This window comes from Polyodon spathula, chromosome 16 (genome assembly GCF_017654505.1).
Source record: "Polyodon spathula isolate WHYD16114869_AA chromosome 16, ASM1765450v1, whole genome shotgun sequence".
NCBI lineage: Eukaryota > Metazoa > Chordata > Actinopteri > Acipenseriformes > Polyodontidae > Polyodon > Polyodon spathula.
The window spans coordinates 23,087,570-23,104,207 of record NC_054549.1 but is presented as its reverse complement, the minus strand read 5'-3'; the positions used below and the strand labels follow the sequence as shown (position 1 = coordinate 23,104,207).

Genomic DNA, 16,638 nt, shown 5'->3' with positions numbered 1-16,638 from the left:
CAGGAAGTGCCAGAAGCTGTGGGTGTGATTTGTACATTTACTCATGCTTTAGTTAAATCGAAGCAGATTTACCAGGGGCCTGACTGTTCAAACTCTGGGCACCCTGTTTGAGTCCTGCATTACAGTAACACAGACTGGCTTGTGATGTTTGTGGCTGGTATTGATGCTCAGTCTCTGTCTCCTCTCTTTCTCTGCAGTCGGACGCTGAGGAGTTTGTCTCCCTCTGCAAGTCTCTCAATGAGTCTCTCACAGGCTCCGCCAAACAGGAGCAGCTTGACGAGGTCCTGCTGAAGAAGCTGGCATACCTGGCAATGGGAGACCTGGCCCCTGTCAATGCCTTCATCGGAGGACTTGCAGCGCAGGAGGTCATGAAGGTAGGACCCCCAGTCAGGGGTCGTGCTACACTTGGTAACAGTTTAGACCGTTCCTGCGGCATGGCTCTTGAGCCGTGTGTGCCTGACTGAGATCCCCAGTATAGCTGTTTTGGTTTCAAAGTGGAGAATCCATTCAAAGCTTTTAATGCTCAAAAGACTGGGCCATAATTTCAGATAAATTCACTTCTGTTTTTTGACGAGGAAAAAAAAAATACTTGACTAAACACTATGGGGGTAAAAACTGGAATTAGTGAAACAAAGTCAGAGCCATATTGAATTGTGTGTTTTTGCTGGCAGTACACTACTTGTGCACTTGATGGCGCTGATGACTTCCTAAATCAAAGACGTATGTAGTGTTGGTTAGAACTGAAGAGCAGCTGCTGAACCAAGTCAGAGCACCTCAGTAAATTGAGTATTGCAACAAGAACCCTTCAGAATGATTTGCGAACATCATCCAAAAAAATATAATAATTGAGCTACTTTACAATTATCTGTCTTGTTTTGCACAAATCTTTAGTTTTTCTGCTGTCGTCTAGGCTGATGTGTTATGCTGTTAATCTCCTCTCTCTGTCTCCGATGCAGGCCTGCACAGGGAAGTTCATGCCTATAATGCAGTGGCTGTACTTTGATTCTCTGGAGTGTTTCCCTGAAGAGGAGGAGTTCATGCTGTCAGAGGAGGAGTGTGCACCAGTGAGTATGCAGGAACCCTGCAGCCTGCCAACTACACTGTGGTTTTGCACAGGCTTGCTGGAGTTTATAGTGCGTATGGGACAGTACTGCAGGCAATGCCATTGTAAGACGCTAGATTATATGTTCTTCATATGTTGGGTTGCTGTGGGTCTAGTATGTTTTTATAGTCTGATTCCGCCAACTGTGTACAGGCCAGTACTGCATACAACAGGCAATGCCAGCACACGAGATCAGAAGTGTCAATACACATGTTGGGTAGCTGCTGTAGTTCTGGCATAGTGAGCCTCTGCCCAGCACACAGCAGGCAGTGCCAATACACTAGATTAAGTTTATATATAAACCAGGTTTGGTAGCTGCTGTACTTGTGTACATGTTTTTTTTTTATTTATTTTTTTGGTGTTGTGTAGTGTGGTGCAGAGGCTCTGATGTAAATGTATGTTGTCTTGTTTTGACGTGTCTTTCTCTAACACAGAGAAACTGCCGCTACGATGGTCAAATCGCTGTGTTTGGGTCCAAGTTGCAGGAGAAACTGTCCAAGCAGCGCTACTTTCTGGTAATGTACTGTCATTCCTCTTTGATCATCAACTGGCTGAAATGGTGTACATACTAGGGCTGTCAGTTAAGCCTCCAAATAGGAATTGATTAATTGGGCACACAAAATATAATCGTTCAAAAAATAATTGTACTGCCCATAGAAATTTAGGCGCCCCGCCCCACTGACAGTTATTTTAATATCATTGCTGTTCAGTAAAAGCTTTTGCACAACAGTGGAATGTGAAGGGTAATTAACTAATATAGCTTTGTGCATGGTACTGTAGGAGTGCCGGCATAAAAATATTGTATCAGCTGCTTGTGGCACTGATTATACTTGCATCGCCTCAATGTGGTCATCAATCAGGAAACCTAGACTGAACACGCAGCCTGATTTGAAAAATAAATCATAAAAAAACAAACTGTATTCCCAGGTTTAACAGTTCATTTTGAAATTCCAAAGAAGCGCAAACTATATAGTCAGTTTTATTCAATGTGCACAATTTATTTGTGTTTGCCAGGAATGCAAGCTTATCGACCTGCTCTGGATCCAAGACGGCACAGTTTTAAATCAGATACACAGCACGTACTCAAAACCATTTTCAAAACTGATTCGCTGGCTGTTAGGATGGGACCAGTGATTCAGATGCTAGTTAACACTTAAGCAGGAAAAAAACACGCCCACTGCTTGTTTTCGGCAGAAATACTGTAAATAGCAAGGCAGTGCGCGTTCAGTGCAGTTTTGTTGATAAACTAATATATTGTTATTTACTATGTGTGTTGCAAAAACGTAATTAATCGGTTTATCCAGTATTTATCTTGATTTGTGTATAGTGAGGAATGGAATCGATTTGAAAAATCGATTTTTCAAATTAGCAGCAGGCCCAAGTGGTTATCTGTGTTGTTCATTTGAAAATTAGCATCACTGATTAGTAATAAAGAATTTAAAGTGAATCGGGAAATATTCTCAGATGAACACTTTAAGCCTTTTACAGTGAGAAGACTGTTTTCAATGTGTCACCATTCATATAACACAAAGATGCAAAGGAAACAAATACCTGAAATTAGGTCTGAAATCAATAGTGTTTAAGCTCTCTTTACTAGATGATGGGTGGGGAGTGCCACTGAGGTTTTTTTTTTTTTTTTTTTTTTTATATATAAAGTAAACTGTACACCTTTTGTTTTCCAAATTATGAAATGAAACAAACTAGCTACATTCAATGACATGTTTAGACTAGAAGTATTTTTCAGAGGCTTAATCCACAGTGAAAGCCTATGTGTTTAAATTTCGAATATTTAAACAAACTTGTGTTTTTGCTGTCTCGTGTTTCTCTAGGTGGGGGCTGGTGCGATTGGCTGTGAGCTGCTGAAGAACTTTGCTCTGATTGGTCTGGCGAGTGGCGAGGGTGGGGAGGTGATCGTGACGGACATGGACACCATTGAGAAGTCAAACCTCAACAGACAGTTCCTGTTCAGACCCTGGGATGTGACGGTAAGGGCTGCTTAATTTCAACCCCACTCCAGTCCCCTGGCTTACTAAGCAAAGAAACCCATGAGCGAGAGGAGGCCATTCGGCCCGTCATTGCTGATTGATCTGAAAACTTTGTCAAGTCGGGTCCTAAAAGATCTCAGTGATTCAACAGCATAGCTAGGTAACCCTTGATAGCCTATTCTGTCCCATCACCACTCGTGTGAAGTTTCACCTTCCTTCTGTCCTAGGTCTATCTCCACTTTATTTCCAACTGAGTCCTCTGGTCCTGGTTTCTGTGCTTTAGTGTTGGTTAGGGTTTGTCAACTAAATTCAGTTCTGTCTTCACAGCTCTTTCTTATGACCTAGTTGTTTACTAAATTTGAAGACTTGAGACTGCACTGTTAACCCTCCCCTCCCCTCTTCTCTCTTGTAGAAGATGAAGTCTGACACCGCGGCGGCTGCCGTAAAGCAGATGAACCCAGAGATCCGAATCACAAGCCACCAGAACCGGGTCGGTCCTGACACAGAGAGAGTCTACGATGATGACTTCTTCGAGGGGCTGGACGGAGTGACCAACGCGCTGGACAATGTGGACGCCAGTGAGTGATGGACAGGGCACACAGTGGGTGCTTAGCACTCTCTTCTGTAGATTATCATCCATCACTACTAAACATTCCATTTGGAAACACTGAAAGAAACTTTAACCGTTTGCGGTCCTACGTCGGACCAGGTCTGACATTACAATTTTTCCTTTCTGGTCTGAAAGATGTCAAGCACAGGTCTCTAGTCGTTTTTTCTCCGGAAAAAGCAGAGAAAAGCTTTCAATGGCCAATAGAAGCCAAGAGAAGCCAGAAAAAGAGGTGGTGAGCAATATGCATAATTCTTTCACTACAGACATAAACGAACAAGATAGTTGCTTCCGCATCCAGTGCTCAAAGAATATCACAGACATTTGGCAAGCTTTTTGAGGTGCTATAGTAATAAAATAATGACTTGGATCGCATTATTGAGGAGTTTGGTGATAAAACGAGTGATCAGGAGAGGATTTATCAGTATGCGCTACTATGAAGATGTGATAAATACAACGAAGGGGTGGTGCAGGACTGGAGATGCAGTACTGAGTCCTGTTGATATGCAATGCCTTTTAAACCCGTTTTACTACAAATAAAATTACTTTAAACAACCCGTGTGAAAATAAATTGGACTTAAATTGAGTAAATTGAGTAAATCAACCGTTGGGGGTTAATTCTGTGAAATTCAAACATTTCAACTAGAAGTCTTTTTCAATGTCTTCAAGTGTTCGAATACCCTGTAAAAGACTTGTAGTCGAAAGCTACTATGTAAACATTAGGCGCTAACAGGAAGGGTACTATAGGAACAAAAGCAAGCTATAGCTGTGCCATCAATTAACTGAGTGAATCATCCTTTCTTTACATTATACATCGCAATAGAGGTATGTATCATTTGTATTGTGATACAAGACCAGAAATAGAGCACAGCTCATTCTAGTTTACCAAGTGGTTTTAGAATTAAGAATAAGTGTTTTAGTAGTTGATATCAGTATTGACTTCCTTCTCGTTTAATTTTTGTCTAACAAAATGACCATTTCATTTTATTGTGCATCATACAAGTAGACCATCATGACCATCAAATGTATCATGACCTGCATATCGCGATGTGGATCGTATTGTAACATTAGTGTGTCATTGCACCTCTAGTGTCTGCCAGTAAAGACATATCTGATAGAAATTAAATGCATATAGCAACGTGTTTTGCCTTGCACTGATTTAACATCAGGCCAGAATGTGTGCAACAGTTTTTAGATTGACATGTGCATGGCTGGAAACAGGACCCACTGCATAGCAGTTTGATCCATTCCTGGTTTCACTACGAGTCTAGTAAGACTCAGCTGAGGTTATTACATATACACTGTGCCTAGTCAAGCATATAAAACCTGGAACGGGTGAAACTGCTGTGCAATAGGAATCTTATTTCCATCCCTGCATACACCTGTATAACCCAGGCTAGATCAGTGAAAGTCACTTTGAATTGTGTGGTTTTGCTGGCAGTGGGTGTCTTATTTCCATTCCTGAAGTGGAAACAGATCTGTGTGGGGTTTCTTGATGATGATAATAAAAGAACAAAACAGCTACTGTTGCCCCCACTGTTTAATAAGTGTTTTGACAGCTATAAGTAAACCAGTTCAAATTAGCTTTTGCATGTAACCCAAACTACTAAATAGTGATGTTTTTAGGTGCCGCTTCAGACTTGTCTGCGATGTATTGCTCCACAATGCCTCGCGCTTTCCAACACTGGCCTAACTTGCAAGGGAAACGCTATGTACAGTGGTGCACGTTGTGTTCTATTTAGCGATTCTGTCCTCGCTCTCTCCAAAGGGATGTATATGGACCGGCGCTGTGTGTATTACCGCAAACCCCTGCTGGAGTCTGGAACTCTGGGGACCAAAGGGAACGTGCAGGTGGTCATCCCCTTCCTGACAGAGTCCTACAGCTCCAGCCAGGACCCCCCGGAGAAATCAATCCCCATCTGCACCCTGAAGAACTTCCCCAACGCCATTGAGCACACCCTCCAGGTGAGAGAGCGAGACGCACTGATTTCCTCAACGTCATTGAGTACAGTCTGCAGGTAAGAGACACACACGCACTCGCTCCCCCTGCTACACAGTAACTGTCCTGTCTTGTTCCTGTGCAGTGGGCCCGTGACGAGTTTGAAGGTCTCTTCAAGCAGCCGGCAGAGAATGCAATGCAGTACCTCACGTGAGTATCCCTTACTGCTACTCCCTGCCTTTCAATACAGCAGCCTTTACCTCTGCACCCTGCTTTTCAATACAGCAGTGCTTACGGCTGCACCCTGCCTTTCAATACAGCAGTCCTAGTCAAAACTTTAGTCATTTAATTTTAAGTTTCTTTTAAGTGTGTCTGAAGACAATGAGAGATTTCCAGTCCAAATGCTTGTCATTGAATTTATTTAATATTTATATACCTAGAAAACCACTTAACCAATTGTAATGAATCGTCTCAGGACCTTGTTGAAGTCACCAAGAGGCTCAGACTCTGGTGATGTGCAATTTAATGTCTTGCTCTCTCACTCACTCTCTAACCCCCTGCCCAGAGACCCCAAGTTCCTGGAGCGCACTCTGAAGCTGCCTGGTGCCCAGCCCCTGGAGGTGCTGGAAGCTGTGTATAAGAGCCTGGTGACTGACTATCCTCAGAGCTGGGAGGACTGCGTGGCGTGGGCCCGAAACCACTGGCAGTGCCAGTACAACAATAACATCCGCCAGCTGCTGCACAACTTCCCCCCGGAGCAGGTGAGCAGCGCGGCACTCGACCCGGCCCTGTACTGCTGTGGTCAAACGTGTTGCATCACCTACAAATTTAGGATTGAGACGGTTCTCAATTGATTGGTACTCAAATGCAAACCAATGTATCTGGGGATTTTTTTGTTCAGTGTATACCTGGTTATGTTATTGAGGCAGAGTTACTGGTATCCTTTAAGACCCGACTTGACAAACTTCTGAGATCAATCAGCTACTGGGAAGTGGATGAGCAGAGTGGTCTCTTCTCATTTTGTAAACTTTATTTGTTATGTGAGTGACAAAGCTCTTCTTTCTTTTTCATCATTTTTTTTGTTTAAATTCAGTTGACCAGCTCTGGTGCCCCCTTCTGGTCAGGACCAAAGAGATGCCCTCACCACCTGGAGTTCAGCACCAGCAACGTGAGCACATCTACTGTTAACTGAACTACAAAACCTGCTTGATATTGCAATGCTTAGAATCAGACTGCTAAAACACACCGTCTCGGATGGTATTTCTAACTGCTTTTGGATATGCTAAGGAAGATTTAAGGGATTCCCAAGGAGAATGGTTAAGTGGAGATTGTACCTAGGTGGGGTAATGTCATTTTCACACCGAAGTAGGAATTTAAACTGTAAATAGGAAATGGGCGATAATTTGAAAGTGTCATTATTGTTATAACTTCCATTCTTTGTGATTTTATACTTCGGTTATTGCTCACTCCCTTTTTCTGTTTGCTTTTTAAAATAGAGCCATAACAGGGGTAATGTTTGACCAGATTCATTTATAAATACATTTTTTAATATGAACGAGTATGAACATTGTTATTTTTTAATGTATTAATACATTTGTTCCAACATTCATTCCCCCCCACCCCCCCTGATGTTGCAAATAAATTGCACACAGTACATCAAAGATAATAACCTTTGAAATATTTGATAGGGTCACCAAGTTTCGTATTCATGCCGATATGTAACCATAGATTCCAAAATTACTTCAGGATGATTTCATGGTTAATTATAGGTGCATATATATGTTAATTAAGGGTAAACACATATATATTTGACAGTCGACTAGTTGCCACTTTATTTAAAATATTAATAAAATATCCCATCTTTGTCTAGTGCTCTATTTGTGAATATTTTGTAACATGTGGCTGTGTCTAACATATCTTACATTTTAATGGATTGTATAGGTCTGTCTTTGTATTCGTGCTTGCACCAAAACCACACACTTCACAATATGGTGTTAGAGAAAACACCAACAGTCTGTAACGTTAAATGTCATTACCAGATTGATTGATTTCTCCCTCTGACCCTCACAGGACCTTCACGTGGATTACATCATGGCCAGTGCTAACCTGTTAGCCAAGACATACGGTGTGCCCGGTTCCCGCGACCGTGCTGCCTTGGTGAAGATCCTGGACGCTGTGCATGTGCCGCAGTTCACTCCACGCTCTGGAGTCACGATCCACGTGTCTGACCAAGAGCTGCAGAACGCTAACTCCTCCACCGGTGAGATACCCCACCTCCTCGCTTACTGCAAAATGTCAAATAAAAGGAAACACTGTCACCATACGACTTACCCTGCCCAGGTTGCAATATGAAATGCATCACGAGACGTGTGATAGTCCTAATGGGTTACTTGTATAATGCATAGAAAGATCTTTTAATTAATGGACAAATTTAAATAAGGGCTGTATGTACCAACTATAGAGCTTAATTTACGAACCATTTGATGAACTACAATGAGCTATGGTCTTGCATCACAGTACAAACTATACAGACCTCCATTAAAATGTGTCATGTAAACATTACACAGTGAATCGTTCACCCCTAGTGTAGTAAAACATTGTATTAGTTTTTTTAAACATATTACCATTGTCACAGATATGCCTGTCTGCTGTAGTTTTTATATAGCAGTGTACTGTTTTAATTTATTCTCCTTATGCACAATACTGTTGTACAAACAGTCTCATTTTACATTGGTGTATCAAAGTAACAGCCGTGTAATGGAGGGCTTCTCCTGTATCTTTTGATTTAAGTGTTGCAGTATGACAGCCCTACTTTGTAGCTCCATTCCCTTTTAATGACACTATCTATCCCTCTAGATGATGGCAGGCTGGAAGAGTTGAAGAGCCTTCTACCCAAATCGGATTGTCTGTCGAAATTCAAGCTGACTGCTATTGACTTTGAGAAGGTGAGAGAGGGTCAGACCTGGAGTTAATTAGTGTAATTGTAGTTGAGCCTTGGCACATCTGCATAATTGTCATTTGTAATGACCATATACTTGATCAATTACAGTTCAATTCCACACCCTTCCAAGCTTACTCATTCACAGTTCCATGTTGTATTTTACGTTGAGTGAACATTCAACCACTTTGTGATCACGTTTGTTTAAAAAATAAAACGCTTTATATAGTATGTTTCTGTTTGTACCTGTGGTTAGTGCTTGGTAGAATAGTCAGGGTTCTCCCCAGGAATTCTGTACAGCCGGGCGGCAGAACATTATAGCCGGGAGCACTTTTAACGAAAAAATAAACTTGCCTTACCTTAAATGTATAATACGGCAAAGAATTTGAATAATGTGTTGTCTTTTGTTGAGTATATCTGGTTGCGCTTTTTTATGTTGTACATTTTCTTTTTCATTTCTGTTATGGAATTACCCTGCTTATTTAGGCACTCTTACGATTTGACTGGGGAAAGATAACACAGGTTTATTGGAGTTCACAAAAAAAATGCAGTAACCTTTGCACTTCCTTTTAGTTTAATTATTAAGCTTATTGCTTCATTTAAATTATTTTTTTTCGTTATACTTTTTTTGAATGCAACTGTTCATTTTAAGCTTTTTTTAATAATTTTTTTAATAATAATTTTAATTTTTTTAATAATCCAGCATCCCTGCACAAAAAAGGAATACGCTTTTTTTTTTTTTTTTGGTATATGTATAGCTATTATGTACTATATATCACAGTACAATAATACAACAAAAAAGCGGACTGGATGATAATACCTGAAAATAATCTTAATTTTTTTTAAATAAAGTAGCTGGCGCAATTATAGTATTAGGCAGTGGATTGCGCTGGTTACCGGCTTATTTTGACCCCCTGCATTCATTGTCACTGTTTTTGCTTTGAAAATAATTGGTTCTTTTTTTAGCAGTCATTTTTAATGTTTTAGCCTCTCCAAGTGTATAACACAGAACGCCTGTTCCTTCAACTCTCTGATTGGTTAAATGTTGTGTCAAAACGTAACACAGCTGTCATGTGGTTCAAATTTTTTTTTCACGCAGCAACGGTCTGCTAGAAGCGAAATCAGTCCTTTTTATTGAAGGCACAGTAGCATCTGCAAGACAACCACTTTGCCGGGCGGCCCGCCTGGGGAGAACCCTGAGAGTAAACTTGTTTGTGTGTGGCTGTGTCTGTTTTTAGTGTAATTTTATAATTGCAATTACTGCAGCGTAATTAAATTATTGTAATTTAACAAAATATCATTGTAATTGTGATTTCAGCAAACAATTCTGCTGTATTTGTAATTATAATTGACCCCAGTTCTGACAGCATTCAGTCAGTCAGGGGGTCTGATAGTGGGGACGTTACAAATACATCTCCTTGTATGTGGAGAGCTGCTTAAGCTATTTGCGATGAAACATGGTTTTAACATTTAGCACAAGTTATTGTGAGTATCGGATTCAGGGGATATATAGAGGTGCCTGTCTATTCCATATACTGTAAATCAGGACTTCTCAAACTCTGTCCTGGTGACCCCCTGTGTCTGCTGGTTTTCATTACAACCGACCTCTCAATTACTTAAGCTGATAATTTGCTTAATTAGGCCTTTTTACTTGTTTTCAGATCGTGAAGTTGCATACTTCAAGTTAGCTGTAACATTTGATAAGTAGCTTGAACTGCAGCTGTTTAGAGCTGAAAACGCGTAAAAATGTCGTCTAAGCTAATTATTAGTTCATTTAAGGGTCTAGTAATTGAGATCTCAATTGGAATGAAAACAAGCAGACATAGTGGGTTCCCAGGACCAAGTTTGAGAAGCCCTGCTGTAAATCAATCATTTTAATATACCTATACTAACACATTTGCTTACCTTATTACATATGTCTCTTAAGTGCTGCTTAATGCAATTTTTGTTAAGTTATTCATTGCTAATTCTTCTACACTGTTCTCTACATCTCAGATGGCTCTAATTTTTAATGTACAGCCTAAGGGATGGATGTTAATGACACTGCTGGTGTTTTGAATGAACTGAGCCCTGATTTGCCAATTTTGATTTTGTTTGCAGGATGATGACACAAATTTCCACATGGATTTCATTGTCGCAGCATCGAACCTCAGGGCAGAAAACTATGACATCCCTCCAGCAGACCGACACAAGGTAACTGCTGCTGGACACCAGGCCTGGGAATGTGGTGTGGAACAGTAATGGCTTTATTGTAATAGTACAGATCATTTGCTCAGTCTTGCTTATTTATTTTGAAATCACTTTGTTTAGTAAGTTGTGTGCTTTTAATTGGTGTGATCGCAGAGCAAGCTGATTGCTGGGAAGATCATCCCCGCTATTGCCACGACGACGGCAGCAGTGGTGGGCCTGGTGTGTCTGGAGCTGTTCAAGATTGTTCAGGGCCACAAGAAAGTGGAGTCCTTCAAGAACGGCTTCATGAACCTGGCACTGCCCTTCTTCGCATTCTCCGAGCCCATTGCAGCGCCCAAACACAAGGTACTGAGACAGACACGCACACAAAGATAGACACATACATATATACATACATACATACAGTGGTTTGCAGAAGTATTCACCCCCTACCAATAATGTCACATTTTGCTGAATTACAAGTATTCAACTTTTCATTCAAAGCTGTAGTGGTTAAACTGAACACTTATATGAGGAGGAGGTTACATGTCAGCAAAAGTTGCAAAGAAAATGTACAAAATGAAATTTACTGGTTGCATAAGTATTCCCCCCCCTTAAGTCAGTACTTGGTAGAAGCACCTTTTGCAGCAATTTTAGTCTTTTTGGGTAGGTCTCTACTAGCTTAGCACAGTAGGTTGGTGACATTTTTGCCTATTCTTCAGGGGAAAATTGCTCCAGTTCTGATAAGTTTGTTGGGAATCGTCGATGGACTGCAATCCTTCATGTCTTGCCATAAATTTTAGATTGGATTCAAGTTAGGACTTTGACTGGGCCACTCACGAACATTAATTCTCTCCAGTGTGGCGCTGGCGTTGTGCTTCAGTTCATTGTCCTGCTGAAATGTGAATTTCCTCCCCAGTTTCAGAGTCTTGGCTGACTCAGACAAGTTTCTCAAGGATTCGCCTGTACTTTGCACCATCCATTCTCCCCTCTATCCTTACAAGCTTCCCAGTCCCTGCTGAAGAGAAGCATCCCCATAACTTGATGCTGCCACCATGCTTGACAGTTGGGATGGTGTTGACTGGGTGATGCGTAATGTTGGGCTTGCGCCAGACGTAATTCTTGGAATTTAGACCGAAAAGTTCAATTTTTGTCTCGTCTGACCACATAACCTTTTTCCACATGTCGGCAGTATCATCTACATGCTTTTTCACGAACTCCATACATGCTTTAAGGTGAGGCTTTTTGAGTAATGACTTCTTTCTTGCCACCTGTCCATACAGGCCAGCTTTCTGTAGGGACCGGCTTATTGTTGTTTGAACACTGACTCCCATCTCAGACACAGAACTTTTCAGATCTGTCAAGGTCATTGTTTGCTTCAGAGTGACATCCCAAATCAGTTTCTGGCTTGCCCGGCTGCTCAGTTTGGGAGGGCGACCTGATCTTGGTAGTGCCTGGTTGGTATGATGCATCTTCCACATCTTAATGATGGACTTCACTGTGCTGAGAGTGATAATCAGCACCTTTTAAATGTTCTAGTACCCTGCTCCTGCTCTGTGCCTCTCTACTACTTTATCCCTGACTTGTTTTGAAAGCTCCTTGGTGTTCATGGTTGCTTTGTTGGATCACTGTGTGAGTTGCAGCTTGAAAGTCTTTATATACCCAAGGGAAATTATCTATAAGCTAAACCACTTTGAGTACACACAGGCTGAAACTATTTCACTAATTTTGTGACCGTTCAAACAAATCATTTGCACCTGAGCTGATTTAGGGCTGCAGTAGCAAAGGGTTTGAATGCTTAAGCAACTGAGATTAATCTGTTTTTCTCTAAATATTACTTATTTATATGCTGTATGCATTTTTTAACTATCAGTGTGGAGTAGTTTGTGTAGATTCTACATGTAAAGTCTAATTTGAAAGCATTGGAGTACGCTCAGGTGCCAACAAAATGTGAAAACTTTGTAGGGAGTGAATACTTCTGCAAACCACTGTGTGTGTGTGTGTGTGTATGTATGTATATTATATATATATATATATATATATATATATATATATATATATATATATATATATATATATATGTGTGTGTGTGTGTGGGTATCTCTCTCTCATATAGATATAAAAAAAACACAATTCTAACAAGATACCTGAAGCCAGTGTCACAGCAATGCTTCCTTCCTTTGCACGGTGCTGTATAAATCCTCATCGCTCCCTCTGACTCTGTGTTTGTTCTCCCAGTACTATGAACAGGACTGGACTCTGTGGGATCGCTTCGAGGTGAAGGGAATGCAGGACGATGGGAAGGAGATGACACTCAAACAGTTCCTCGACTACTTCAAGGTACCACTTGCATGCTCTCATTTCATTTCTGAGCTGTCAGAATCTTTGTATGGCGAGAGTGAAGAGCTACCCAAATTGCTTTTAACTGATTTGGTTTAAAAAAGATAAATAAAATTAAAAATCAATCTGTGTCTGTGCTTGCAGCACCGAGTGGCATTGAAAATGATAGGTAGTGTGTCGGTGTGGCTGGCAGAGCTAGCGGAATCCTGGCGATTGGTAATTCTCTTTTTCTTTCTCGCTGTCTCTCAGAATGAGCATAAACTGGAGATCACCATGCTCTCCCAGGGAGTGTCGATGCTGTATTCATTCTTCATGCCTCCTGCCAAGCTAAAGGAGCGACTCTCACAGCCGTGAGTACACACTAAAGAGGAGGGGGGGTGGGGGGGGGGGGGGTTGCTTGCATTAATTTAGACAATTAGTCGTACATATTACAAGTCATTCCATCTGATTCAGACTACCTTGTACCGGATGGCTGTATCACAGTATCTGGGACTTCAAGCTAATAATGCTGTAGACCCTGATCTTGATGCATGTTATGATTTGCATTAGGGCTGTTCAGTGTTTATTTACTGAAGATAATGACAAAGCCACTCTGACCTCTTGTGGATATTTGCTTTGCATCGCATACAGTGCAAGTCACTCTCTTCCATATACATCAACTCTAGGCTGGATTTTTCGAACTAGAATCGCCACGTGGGTCATTTTGACCCATACATTTTTAAACTGCTTCGGTGTGAAAGACAAACTATTGGATGCAACTCAAAAGTTTTGTTCCTGAACATAATGTCAAATATTTGGACTGAAGAAACGCAGTATTTAAATGAAAAAAATACGTAAGGATTTTTCAAAATATAAATACAAAACTGTAAGACCAAAACAGTGTTTTAAACTGTAATGTAAAAATGAATATATTACACTACTTCCAGGCATATAAGGTAAGCCTTGCATATATATATATATATATATATATATATATATATATATATATATATATATATATATATATATATATATATATATAAAAGTAATATAAAAAAAAATATATAACACGTTTCATGTTAGGCACAGAAGTTGTTATCCTACCTGTCATTTCCCTTTGCTGTGTGTAAATGCGTGCAGCTTGTTAGGAAGAAGTTTAAAGATGTTTAATGCTAAAGTTAAATGCGTTGCTGACCGTCTCTTTTCCTCTGTGTCCAGGATGACTGAGATTGTGACCAAGGTCTCCAAGAAGAAGCTTGGCAAGCACGTGAAGGCTCTGGTGTTCGAGCTCTGCTGTAATGATGACACGGACGAGGACGTGGAAGTGCCCTACGTGCGATACACCATTCGCTGAGAGCACAACTGGGGGCGGGGCCAGGGGGGTATGGGACACCATTCGCTGAGAGCACAACTGGGGGCTGGGCCAGGGAGGGTGGGGACCATTTGCTTAGAGGAGGGAGTGGCTGGGTGGAGGAGCTCCAGGAGTTTTTGCAATTAATTCTGGAACTTATAGTCCTTTGTTTTTCAAACCTGAAAGTGTTGGGAGTTCAAATGATTTCAGATTTAGCCTAGTTTTATAGTATAAAGGATGGGAAGGGCCATAGGGAAAGGGGCTGAATTGCTAAAGGAAGGGCTAAAGGTAGGTGATGCCTGATTTCAGTGGCTCAGAAGAAGGAACGTTTTTCAGATTTTGGTTTTAAAACCTTGGTTAGTGCTCATTTTAAAAAGGGGGCCAGTGGTAATATTTCTAGAGTGAGTAAGAGGTAAGAAAAGTATTTCAAAATCTTGGTTACCACCCCTTTTTTAAGACTACACAATTTGAGTAACAATAATAAAAAAAAGTTCAAGAATAAAGCATACCCATTCAACATTGTAATTCTGTGATGTTTCTCATTTGTTGGCTACAGGAGCCTACAGTTAAAGACTGACAGTGCTTGTGTGCCCTCGTGCTAAATCAGTAGTCTAATTCAGTCCCAGCGGGTTAATATAATGGGTGCAAGATGGAACTAAATATCTGATTTCTAAAAATAAAAAAATCTCCATTCTAGAAATGCTTTTTATTTTTTTATTTTTTTTTTCCCTTTTATTGCAAAGCTCTAACTTTATTTAAATATTTCTGTTTTCCATAAAAACAAAATCTGTTTTAGACTTGTTTTCTGGGAATACAGTGTCTAGGAAAATATTTGTTCGATCAATAGTTGAGTGAATCTCTGCTAGACTGCTTTCTTGGTTAGAAAAACGTATACGTAGTGTAGACATGCTTCTACTTCTCTTTTTCCCCAGCTCTAGAAAGGTGGTTTGAAAAAATGTCTACAACTTACATACTGCTTAAACTTTTTTTTTTTTTTTTTTTAATCTTTGGGGAAAGGGGTTATTTAATAATCTCCTTTTTATACCCAGTGCATCTGAATTCCACAATTCAGATGCACTGTCTTCTCTCTCCCAATGTGTATTTTCTTTGGTCCCCATTCCCTCAATGGAAAGCTCTCGAGCCCCCTGTATGTCAGCTTTGTTGGTTAAAAGATGGCTCTGCTTGCACTTAAGTGTTTTTAGTATAGTACTCTCGAGTGTTGTGGCACTGAAGTTTGTCTTGGTTTCTTCTAAAAAATTGAGAATTGCAGCTACACCATCCATTCATTAACACCAAAACAACTTAAACACGCTAGTGATAGGATTAGCCAAAATGTTTGTTATCCACTCTGTTGAAATACAACTTTTACTAGAAGTAATTACCCCAATAAAGGAGAATTCTCAAAGATAAACAGCATTGAAGTATAAGCACTCCTTGAAACCCAACAATGTCCCTTTTTTTAAAAAACCGCAAATAACCAACATCCAATATTTAGACAAGAACGAGGCAAAATTGTTGATCATTTTCTACAGTTAAAGCATTTGAACAAATATTTGCAGAAAGGTAGCCATATTCCTTTCTCGAATTATGTTTTGCTGAGTTGAAGAATTAAATTAGGTTGTAATAATTCAGAACGTATACGAGAGAACAAGACTGCAGATATTTTACGGATATTTTGGTAAATGCCACTTTAAGTCCTGTGAGTACTTAATAAATATTAAGAAATATTAACGGCTCCAAGTTTAGTAATGCAGCTTGTTCTGTAAATAATAAAGTAGTTATTCCACATTGTGTAAATCAGTAATTTTATAGACTTTACCATGATACTAACACTGCATTTTCTTATGTAATGATATCTAGGTCTCAAATACCACATCTCCAATATTAAATAACTTAAAAAAACTTCAGCTCCACAACAACTAGGACAAAATATACAGGATTGAATAAGCAGGCCCCTCCTCCTTGGAGCCCAGCCTGTTGGATCTGCGATTCAGCGTGTGAAATTTGTTTTTTTGGTCTGTGATTGGTTGGTCAGTGGTGAATGGACAGGGTTAGTAAGATTTAATTTAAAGGTTCCTGGTCTAAACTCACTGCCTTGCATCACCTCCTCAGACTTCTTTATACATTTTTTGTTTAAACAATTGGTATGTTACAAATTTACAATAGAAACTATTCTGTAATGGAAGCACGTAGTGTGACAATGAATACAATTAAAAACTTAATAACCA

General features: G+C 40.2%; 1 protein-coding gene across 2 annotated transcripts in view; it reads left to right on the top strand.

Moving 5' to 3' along the window:
• uba1 (ubiquitin-like modifier activating enzyme 1) overlaps positions 1-16,638 on the top strand; it is a 46,380-nt gene extending 29,742 nt beyond the window's left edge. For both annotated transcript variants that reach the window (XM_041273137.1, XM_041273136.1), the window contains exons 11-26: positions 198-374; positions 957-1,064; positions 1,537-1,617; positions 2,932-3,087; positions 3,500-3,665; positions 5,463-5,659; positions 5,779-5,843; positions 6,199-6,394; positions 6,727-6,801; positions 7,704-7,893; positions 8,490-8,578; positions 10,672-10,764; positions 10,915-11,106; positions 12,979-13,080; positions 13,330-13,430; positions 14,278-16,638. In XM_041273137.1, coding sequence (XP_041129071.1) covers positions 198-374; positions 957-1,064; positions 1,537-1,617; positions 2,932-3,087; positions 3,500-3,665; positions 5,463-5,659; positions 5,779-5,843; positions 6,199-6,394; positions 6,727-6,801; positions 7,704-7,893; positions 8,490-8,578; positions 10,672-10,764; positions 10,915-11,106; positions 12,979-13,080; positions 13,330-13,430; positions 14,278-14,413 — 2,124 coding nt within the window. In that variant the 3' untranslated portion in view covers positions 14,414-16,638. The remainder of the gene's footprint in view (positions 1-197; positions 375-956; positions 1,065-1,536; positions 1,618-2,931; positions 3,088-3,499; positions 3,666-5,462; positions 5,660-5,778; positions 5,844-6,198; positions 6,395-6,726; positions 6,802-7,703; positions 7,894-8,489; positions 8,579-10,671; positions 10,765-10,914; positions 11,107-12,978; positions 13,081-13,329; positions 13,431-14,277) is intronic.